At 29.7% G+C, this 11,880-nt stretch overlaps 1 protein-coding gene across 1 annotated transcript; it reads right to left on the bottom strand.

Moving 5' to 3' along the window:
* Window positions 1-6,450: 6,450 nt before the first annotated feature.
* Window positions 6,451-9,442, bottom strand: LOC145819449 (transcription factor MYB88-like). Its single transcript, XM_082913447.1, has 7 exons — window positions 9,420-9,442; window positions 8,888-9,067; window positions 8,615-8,799; window positions 8,272-8,417; window positions 6,804-6,864; window positions 6,588-6,667; window positions 6,451-6,465 (listed from the first exon to the last, which is right to left on the bottom strand). Exons 1-7 carry the CDS (start codon window positions 9,440-9,442, stop codon window positions 6,451-6,453), a joined length of 690 nt encoding a protein of 229 aa, XP_082769573.1.
* Window positions 9,443-11,880: the final 2,438 nt, after the last annotated feature.

An 11,880-nucleotide genomic window follows, 5' to 3' on the forward strand; every position in this document is an offset into this window, starting at 1 on the left:
AAAGGCAGATAGATCCCGAGAAGAAGTATTTTGATTTGATTCTGTCGATTGAATACAATCAAATACAATCAAGCAGTATCAAATTTTAATGCAACGAAAAATAAAAAATCAATAAAATAAAAGAAGGTGGATAGAAAAACTTATTGGATACCATTGACTCTGGTATCTAATAAGTTCTACATACTATTGGATTTGAACCAATGACTCCCGCCGTATGAAAGCAATACTCTAACAACTGAGTTAAGTAGGTCATTTATCATCCCAAAGAGAACCAAACGTGACCTATCGCATCGATGGACTATAAATATCATATTACTTATAAGCAATACCAATCAAATAGCTATGATGTTGGATCATGGAATAGTCATCTTGAAAAGAAATTCTCTACATGATAAAATGTGGATCACAAGCACTAAGGGCTATAGCTCAGTTAGGTAGACCACCTCGTTTACACGCGCGCCAATGTTTTTCAGGGGAGTCCATCATGCAATCAAAAGAATTAATCTTATTGAAAAATTCAATGCCTTACTCAGTAACTTTGAGGGAACAAGATAACAATAGCCTGACAAATGATTTGGTCTGATTTAGGTGTCCATTAAATTTAGGTGTCAAATAGAACCCATCATTGATTTGAGATATTGATAAGGTGAATACCCAGTCTATTCAATGCTAGACATAATGAGTATAAGAACCTCAAAAAAATACGTTCAAAAGAGAGCGAAGAATCTTAACCCGAGACCGCCTATAGAGGTGTTCGTAGGTGGCCTTGGGGAAAATACACAATAGAAATAAGGGACTCGACGAGGAATGAGGTGAGGGTATGGTTAGGGACATTTGACACTGCTGAGGCTGTGGCTTTGGCCTATGACCAAGCGGCATTTGCAATGAGGGGGTCCATGGCGGTGCTCAACTTCCTGGCAAAGATGGTTTACGAGTCGCTTCTAGAGATGAATTATGGGTTCGAAGCAGGTGGTTCGCCGATGTTGGCATTGAAGAAGAGGCATTCCATAAAGAGGAAAGGAGTGAGTAGGAAGATGAAGATGACGAAAAAGAAAGAGAAAGAAAATGAGTTGAGGTTTGAGAGTGGTGGTGTTGGCAGACTTGATAATATGGTACCAATTAGCTTTACTTAAAAAAATGTTTAAAATTTTAAAAATATTCATCAAAAATTTGGAGGAACTTCTTGGTTATGTGAGAGTGAGAGTGAGGGTACTAGCGTTGGCTCTTGGTGAACGTTTTTTTTGTTAGCTTTACTTTCTTTCTTTTCCACTTCTTTGTTTGTTTGTAAAAGTTGAAGATAATGGATGATTAAAAGTATCAATCAATGTTTTGAAAATCGAACCGGTGAGCGAACTGAAAAAGAGACCGGGTGGACGGGTCACCGGTTCAACCGTCGGGTCAAAGCGGTCAAACTGTGACGTCATAATTAATATTATATAATTTAAAAATATAATTAAAAATTATAAATAAATAAAAATATATATAAATACTCAAATAAAAATAAAAATTGTTGTATAATATTTATTAATAATATTTAATAAAGTCATAATTGATAAAAAAAAGTCACTTATTTTAAAGAAATTAAATTTTTTAAACATTCTCTCCAAACAAATTGATTGAATGTTAGGTTTAATTTTAGAGGAAAATGAAATTTTTAACTCTCTCTCCAATCAATATGTTTCAAATAATTTGATTGAATCCCACATAGAATTTTATAGATTCTTTTTGAAAAATCATTTCCTATAAATAGGAATAGACTTTCATAATATTCTCCAACTTCCAATGAGACTCTTCCTTATGAGAGAAGACTCTTGAAGTAAGAATTTTTAGTCAAAATTTTAAAATATATTTATAATATATATAAGAAAGAAAGAAAAGAAAGAAAGAAAATAAAAAAAAATCACCGGTCTAACCCGCCAAAACCCGGTCCGGGTCACTGGTTATCCCAGTTTGACCGCCGGGTCCGGCAGTTTTTCATTTCTAGGCCGGTTTTGCTCCTAGTCCGGTTCTAGGGGGTTGATCGGATCGAAAAAAGGCCCGATTTACGGTCCAACCGATTCGACTGGCCGGTCCAATCCGAATTTCACAACATTGGTACCAATTATTACGTGGGCCTCTTGCGTCTAGTCAACCTAGCTAGATAAGGGCACAACTCTTTATTCTATTTTTTGTCCATACCATAAATTTAAGAGATTTTTTTTTTAAAAAAAAAATCATATTTTAGACTAAGGGGTTGTTTGGGATGAGCTAAATAAGTGTACTTTTTGTCTTTTTACGAAAAGATGTGCAGAAAAGTAGAGAGATGATGTGATAGAAAAAAGATAAAATGATGAATTATTTTAAGGATGCCAAACTTGGCCTAAGCCTCTTTTAAGAACAGATTATTTTAATATTTTTTTAATTTTTTAGCTAAAATATGAGATAGAAAAATTTATATATTTAGAATGACTTTTTGATTTTTTACGAAAAGATAGGCAAAGAATAGAAAGAAAATAAAATCTTTAACATTTTGATATAAGTTATAGATTTTTTGATTTTTTTTAATAACTTTTACTTTTTAAACAAAAACTATTCAGTATGTTTGATTTGAGTTTTTTGAATTAAGTTTTTTGAAAATTGAGTTTTTTAGTTTTTAGTGTATATTTTTTATATTTTTTTAGATGCATCTTACTTAGATGTATCTAAAAAGTAAAAAATTTATGTGAAAATATTTTAAAAAATTAATAAATACATAAAAATACGAAAAATGTACTGAATTCCTGTATTTTTTTTTTTGTATTTTTGGTATTTAGTGAATTTGTAAAAGATTTTTTTATAATTTTTGTTAACTTTTTAGGTATAATTATGTTAGGTATGTCTAAAAAGTAAAAAAAAAAATTGTTTAAAATATTAAAAAAAGTAAAAATAAAAAAAATACAAAAAACAAGAAAGCAAATTTTTTTTAAATTTTTTTTTGAAAAAATAGAATCAAGCAAAGTGATTACTTTCCAAACGAAACCTAATTAGACCAATAATTCTGAACCACAAATATGAGTTTAAATGGCGTCTGGAGCATATACAGTCTAAATTAACAAAAATGCTATAGCTTGTTAAACAGCAATTCCTATATTCACTGTTAATGGTGTAGGAGGGAATCAGGTCTTGATTAATTTTTAAAACAACCAATAGCTAATATGAAATAATCTACGTTTCGTTTGAAAAATAGGTTAACTTTTTGATTTTTTTAGCTATTTTAACTTGGGTTAAAAAGTTTAATTTGAGAAGGACTTTTTGACTTTTTGACCTTTTTGTGAGAGACGAGTGTAATGATTATGGTTTGAATGTGATGTTTTGTTTGTTTAACTAGGCCCCGTTTGGGGACTTACTTTTTTAGTCAATTAGTCAAAAAATTATTAAATTAGCCAAAAAGTCAACAACTCATACCAAAAAGTCAAAGATTCTCTTTTCTCTCTATTTTTTGCATATCTTTTCGTAATTAGCCAAAAAGTCATCCCAAACATACAAGTTGTTTTTACCTACCTTTTTAGCCAAATAGTCAAAAAGTTACTAAATTAGCCTATTTTATCTTTTGTGGTTAAAATAACCAAAAAAAATCCCAAATTCATCTTCCCAAATGGAGATGAATTTATAATTCATGTTTTAAGGGTCTCCAAAAAACAGAAAAAATTCCAAAATTTAAACATGGAAGTTGGTTTATTTTTAAAATTTCACATGAAAGTTCTACGAAATCAAAAGCATCCAGATATTATCACATAGTTTGGTGTGTGTACTGTGTAATCATGTGTCCGTTAAATATTTTTGATTTGTTCATCATATTTCTTATTTTTCGTATTGGGTAAGCATTTAGTACCTTATAATTAAATAAACATATTCTTGAATACTAAATAATTACTCCAAAAGCATTTCATGCACAAATGATTCTCAAAGTATACATTTTAATCTCCCAAGTATGCGCTTTATTGCATTTGATTCTCAATTTGTTGCATTTTATTTGTAAATTTTAGAATATATAAGTCTTTGTTGTGGTAGTTTACACTAAAATTTAAAGGGGAAATTTTTTTTTTTTTGAAAATTTGATACTTGGTTAGGAGCCCACCTGTAAAAGGACCAAGCCTGGCTTGAGGCAAAATAGGCCAGACCAGATCATTATTAGACCTCTACTCAATATGCAAATCTCGCAAGGCCCATTGTCCGCCAATCATTTTTTGGCACGAGTAATTGGCTATCCATCTACACACTTAGCCATATGAAGTATGTACACAGCCCTCTGAAAAATGTTTCTTGTAAAAATTAATATACTTTACTTCAGCCCTTACTTTAATATTATGAAGTATGGACAGCCTTCTGATAATTTGTTAGTCAAATCATCATAATAGTCCATAATAAAAAACGGAAAATGATTGGTGGCCCTAAAAAATTTGCCCCTAATGCCCCTAATTTCCATTTTTGGAAACTGTTTCTTTTTTTCTTTCTTTTTTCCTTTTTTTTTTTTTTTTTTTTTTACTTAAAGTGGAATTTCGGGGCATTCGAGCCCCGAAATTTAGGGCCCTCAATCACTGCCGATAAAAAACCGAGATAAAATTGAGATAAGAGATGAGAAACATTTTTTTAGTGTTGTTAAAAAATTAAATTTACATATTAAATTAAATTATTTTTTTAGTGTTGTTAATTTAAAAATATATATTAAATAAAAAATATAAATTATAAATTAAATTTATTTAAAAATAATAAATTATAAATTATGGCCTTATAAATTAAATTTTTTTAATGTTGTTGAAAATTTAATTTATATATTAAATAAAATTATTTTTTATTGTCGTTAATTTAAAATTATATATTAAATAAAAAATATAAATTATAAATTATAAATTTAATTTAATTGAAAATAATAAATTAAAATAATTAAAAAATTGTGCAAAAAATAAAATAAAATAAAATTTTATTTAATCTAGCTAAAAATAATTAAAATATTAAAGTTATGCTTAATATTGCTATTACTTAGTAAATAATTAAAAAAGATAAAATAGTCATTTGAGCATTTATCTTTCTCCATAATATCTCAAACAAACATTGGATAACTAAAAATAGTCTAATCCAAACATCTAATCCCATGACTAAACAAACATAAAATATAAATTTAGTCCAACTAAATAGTTCTGGGACAATGTACCCCAGTACTAATAGCTCAATGGATTACAAGCCCCCCTTATCCAGTCCATCCAAACAAACGCACCCTTAGGCCCTGTTTGATTCCAGGATATAAAGGGTGGGATTGGATATTATATCTTGTGGGGTCCACATATCCTATGTTTGCAATTTTTTTCAAAGAGGATATAGTATCCCATGAGATTGTATATCTTCCAAAAGTGGAGGATATACAATACCACCCCCCATTATATCATATCCCCTTGGTTGGGATATGATTTAAAAAGTCCAATTTAGCCTTTTGTCTATCTAACATAATATAATATAATATATTTTTTGAATTTAATATAATATAATTATTAAATTTAATATAATATAAATATTATTGAATTTAATTTAATATAATATAATATTATTTAATTTAATTTAATTTAATATAATATAATTTAATACAAATTTTGAATTTAATATAATGTAATTATTGAATTTAATTTAATATTATTTAATTTAATATTATTTAATTTAATACAAATTTTGAATATAATATAATATAATATAATATAATATTATTGAATTTAATTTAATATAATATAAATTTTGAATATAATATAATATAATATAATATTATTGAATTTAATTTAATATAATATAAATTTTGAATATAATATAGTATAATATTATTTAATATAATATAATATAATATAATATAATTTAATATAAAATTTGAATTTAATATAATGTAATATTATTTAATTTAATTTAATATAATAGAATATTATGAGGGCAATCTTGGAAATTACTTGTTTATATCCCACAATATATTTTGTAAAACAAACATGGATAATATATATCCACTCTTATATATCAAGTCAACAAACATAAATTGGAGGATATATTATCCAATATCTATATCCTATTCATTATATATCCTGACTAAATTTTACATCATATTATATCCTCTATTTTATATCCAGTGAAACAAAGAGGGCCGTAGGGTCTTACTTGAAATTTAATCTTACATTATTTGATTGCAGGATAAAGATAGAAGGATAAGAGGTGGGGAACATTTGACTCCACGTGTAATTAATACCATATATCCTCTAGATACTCTTCAGATCATTAGCTATATTTAACATATTATTATGTAGATAACTAAACCCTATGAAGGCAGCACGAAATACAGATGTTTTGCAGATATAATTCCCACAGTTCAGTTATGATGCCTTTTATTTAGGAATTTTTTCTGTTTCGACATACAATTCACAGGCATCATTTCACATATTTCAGTGAAAACCTGCATGAATTTCACATACTACTAGTCTGCAAATAGGATATAGAGACATGGCTATTTAGTACACAATACATAATCAGCATGATATATACTAAGTTGTTTTTTCATGCATTACAAGAAATTAGTTACAAACCTGAGACTATAAACAGACTTGTACAGAGGACAGTTTTGCTGCCAAGTCCCACAAAACAGGAAGGAAACAAGACACGAGGAAGATCGTCACTCCATTGGCTGTATTGCCATTATTGAATACATATACGAACTTAAATCGAACCACCCTTATGTTTCAATAAACCAGAAGCAACATCACTTCAAGTGATCAAGACAGATTTTGGTTTCCAAAGCCATAAAAAATTCCTGCACATACCAACCAACAAAATGGGAATTGAAACGAAGAACAACGCTGGAGCTTCATTGGGTGATACTGCCTGCAATGAGGGCATATAAGAACCAAATAGAGCTAAAATTGAGATATGAGGCTACGGCTTTAGTGGGAATTCATGCAGGAGGAATATAATGACCCCAACCGACGAAATGAACACCATGAAAATGAACAATACGAACCACCTGCGTGTGATTGAATATTGTATATAGCCCTCTTTGGAAGTGCTACCAAGGAGGTGAAAAGGTACTTGGAAGGTTATCGTTGCGATCAATGTGGCGATCAATAGCAAACCATTTCTGAATCCAACGTTGCACATATCAGGGCTTATATCTGATGACCTGTTGGACAACCCTCTATGACTATAATCATCAGTGTGCTTGATTTTTTGTTTGTTTAAATCCCACGAGCTGTTGGACACCCCTCCACAACTATAAACCTCATTGTGCTTGATTTTTTGTTTGGGCAAATCCCAAGCTATCATAGATTCGGATTTAGCCAAACAAAAAATTGCAATATCCACAATCTTTGATTGAGGTAGATCGCAAGAGCCATTGTCACTATAAAGATCACTCTGCTTGATTTTTTTGTTTGGTTAAATCCGAGTCTATGATAACCCAAGGTTCTTGACGGATTTTGTCAATTCCGATATCCATATTCTCTAATTGAGGTAGATCATATGAACCATTAGAACTAAAAAAATGAAATTCATAATTGCTCTCTTATATAATAATAAAATTACTTAAATTATTAGGATAAATTACAAATACACACTACTAAAAAAAATACTTTTTGCGACCGCTACAAACCGTCGCAAATAATAAAAAAATAGTCGCAAAAAACCTTTTGCGACTGCCCATGCGACGGCAAATAGGGGTCGCGAATGTGGGGGTGGCAAATACTTTTTGCGACCGCAAAAAAGCAGTCGCAAACTATTTGCGACCGCCTAATCTACTTATCGCGACTAATGTTTTGCCGTCGCAAAAAAATTAAAAAAATACCTACAATGTATTAGCGACCATCTTGTTACCGTCGCAAAAAAAAAATATATAAATAAATAAAATATCTACAATGTTTTAGCAACCTATATTCTCATATATATATATATATATATTCAAGTATTATATACAATAAATATAAAGTGATATTTGCAAAAATTCTAATACACATGTATTATTTTCCATCACTTCCCTCAACAAAATTATCTTTCTTCAAAAAAAAAAAAAAAAAATGTGCATACAAAATATAAACTTCTATACACACAAAACAAATATCCATCAACCATCCTTAAAAGTATTTATACAAAATACTAATAGATTCAAGTACTAAAAAAAAAAAAAAAAAAAACTGAATTTAACTCTCAATATCACCCACTCAATCATATCAACCAGCCTCAGACATTCATAATTACGTATTGATAGCAGAAACCAAGCCGGTGATCCCTACTGTTCACCTTCCATGTGTTTTCAAGACTCTGGTCCATGTTCTCTGTATTAACTTTGACTGCAAGCGAGCTGAGCAGTTCTGCTTGTTGCATCAATGCAAATATCTTTGGATCATCCCTTTTAAGAAATGTTCCTTGAATCTTGTAACTGCTAGCTGCTCTTGGAAAAGAAAGTAAGTTCACATTATTACATCATTTTAATCATGGATGAAAAAAATAAAATAAAAAAATCAGACTTGTATTGTTAAAGCACGAAAATGACAAACATTTCTGTGGCCTAAAGTAATTGATGCACGTGGATTGTACATTTTCTACGACTTTAGTTCACTTATCAAAGAATTTGGTGGATTACCATCATTGGAGATCTCCTTGGTGGTGTTGATATGATTCTGAGTGGGCAGGTCACCCACATTGTGCAAGTTTTGCTGAAGTACTGAAAATGGAGGTCTTAGCTGCTGACTTCTTGTTGTTGCACATTCCTCAAGGAACCTTTCTCCACGCGGGCAGTTTTCTGTGAGATCAGAGATATGGGTCCTCCTAAATCATGACAACTAAGAGTTATTTTTGTAACATTTCAACTTATTGGCATTCACTTGGAAATGAAGGCTAGCTACATCAATTGTACCTCAACTTCTTCAGAGGTGTAGCATTTTCTGATATTCCAGCTGTACTCGACCCATTTGGAAAGATGACCCTTTTGTTGTTTGGATTGATGTATGAAGTATTGTTATCTTTTGCTAAGGCTTCATGTTTTGCTATTTTCTTACACAGGGTGGAGAATCTATTCTTCACAGCATTATCAGTTCTGTGTAAGCATGGCAACAAAGAAATTAAACTATAATTACCATAAACTTTTCCACTTGCAACAGAAAACAAATATTTAAAATTTTATATACCTCCCTGAAACCACCTTTGCTATTTCAGTCCATCTGTTACCAGATATTTTTTGAGCCTGCGGTTGAGCTTAAGGTATTAGATTCCCTCATAAGACAACAACTAAATGCTTATCTAATCCAAAATATAATATGGTATTTTCTGTTGGACTTTTGGGAGACAACAAAACAATTCTTTATGAGTCTGGCCAAAGTATAGATTTACTCTGTTTTCCTTTAAACTCAGAACTTACTGATACTGTCAAAGCAAGCTAATCAACTAACAAATGGTTGATCAAAGAATACATAGCTAAAAACCAAATCCCAATAATTGCATTTGAAAGGTAGAATTTAATTTCTGTTCATGCTCCAAACAAAGGCGGAACAAGTGTTTAAGAGCAAGTTTAGCATCCAAACTGGACAATAGTAATCCCTCTAAACCTGGACAAAAAGACATCATATGAAATATGTTCTCGTATGAACAAATTACCGCATATTACTTAGATGAAAGTTTTAAAATTAATCACCATTAATCATTCTTATTCCTAGTCTGTAGGAGTCAAGGATGACAAACGATCTGCTTCAGAGACCTTTAGAATTCCAGGCTGCTTTGGGAACCAGAAATTAGAATAAAAATAGTTCATGGTATAAACCTTAGTTTGAATATAGAACACACAAGCACATACAAAGAAATAAAATAACTGAATGTGGCATGAGTTTTAGAAGGCTACAATGATGGAAGCAACAAAACTAAGATCTGAATATATATAGCTAGCATAGAAATAACAAACAAAAGGTAAGTGGCAGATATATTTGATTTGACGTTTATATCAAATTAGAATTAATATCCTCTGTTAAGAAAATTATTAACTCAGTGCAAGAAACATGTTCACCGTATTAGATTCTCAACACAAAAAATAAAAGACACTACTAGCTTATACTGAGAGCAAGGTAATTGAGTTGCCAAGGTGTATACCTCCTGAGGTTTATTTAAAATACGAACTACCCCTTGTAGTTTGAAAAATTATAAATACCTCCCTGTCAGAATTTTTTATTTAATAGAGTTAATTGAAAAATAGAAATTTCTAACTGTTCACCTATATAATAATAAAATTATTTAAATTATTAATTGAAATAAAATTTTAACATTATTAAAAATTGTTAATTAACTTGATGATTTATTAATAAAAGGATCTATTTGTTATGAAATTAGAAACCTTGGGGGGCATAATATAATTTCTATGACCACAAGGGGTAATTTGTAATTTAAGTAAACCTCAGGGGTGTGTTTTTAATTTACCCAAATTATTAATTGAAACATATTTCTAATATCATTAAAAATTGTTAATTGACCGGATAAAATTAGAAGGGACGATTTGTTATGAAATTAGAAACCTCAAGGGGTGAAATGTAATTTTCAGAACTCAAGAGGGCGATTCATATTTTAATCAAACATTAAGGGGTGTATTTTTAATTTATCCTTTTATTTATATTTTTTGCATTTATTATTTTTTCAACCAACCTTAATATGAATAAATTACAAATACATCTCTTAAGATTGGTTTAAAATATAAATTGCCTCTTGTGATTTTGAAAATTATTATAACTCATTGTCAATTTTTTTTATTTAATAGAAAAAATAAAATTTTTAACTATTCTCTTATTGCAACAATAAAATTATCAGAATTGTTAATTAAAATATATTTATGATATTATTAAAATTTGTTAATTGATTAACGTATTAATAAAGGCATCATTTGTTAAGGAATTAACAATTTAAAGGGACGAAATGTAGTTTTAAAAATCACAAAAGGTAATTTATATTGTAATAAAGGAGGAGGATCCCTTTCAGTCCAAATTTTGGATTAGAGGGTGCTGTTTGGACCTGTGAGGCTCACCACGAGCCCCGTTTTAATAATCCAAACCATTCATTTTATTGGGCATTTCGCATATTTTATCCACAAAAAAAAAAATTAAATCGATCCAATAATTGTAACTTGTTCAATTTTTCACTAAAAAAAATAGACAACAATTGAGTTTTTAAAAATAAACCATATATTTTTTTAGTGACAAATGAAATAAATTGAACAAGTTATAAGTATTAGATTGATCTAATTTTTTTGTGGATGAAATAAGAATTGTCCGACAAAATGAACGGTTCGAATCTTCGAAACAGGACCTGTGATGAGCCTCGTGGGCTCAAACAGCGCTCTCCAGTCCAAAATCTAAACTGGAGGGAATCTTAATCCGTAACACTGTGTTTGGTTGGAAGACTTGGGGAATGATTTGGAAAGAGAAAGAGAAAGAGAAATTGTACGCGAAATTAGATGAAATAAATATATGTTTTATTCACATTTTACCTATCTTTTTTTATTTTATTTTTTTCAAATCTCTTCTTAAATCTCCTAACTAAACACAATATTAATAAATTTTAAAAAATATATATTTTTAGTGTATTGTTAAAATATTAAATTGAGCTTCGAAATCACACCAGTTCAAAAATGATTGATATAAACTACGTTCATTTTTCTTTGACTGCTCTCCTGTTTGCTTTTAAACTGGATGGTCCTGTCAATGATATGAGATTGTGCCACCTCATTACGTTGTCCAATTTATGGTTTAGATTGATCCACATGCTTCTAGCAAAAACATCACCGTTTTGTCCCAGAGAAAGCAAACGGCATGCTTGACGTCGTCCCTCACCTCAACAATATAATAACTAGCAAGAAATACATTGCATTTGTTA

This window comes from Camellia sinensis, chromosome 1 (assembly GCF_055761805.1).
Source record: "Camellia sinensis isolate YWXY chromosome 1, ASM5576180v1, whole genome shotgun sequence".
Classification (NCBI taxonomy): domain Eukaryota; kingdom Viridiplantae; phylum Streptophyta; class Magnoliopsida; order Ericales; family Theaceae; genus Camellia; species Camellia sinensis.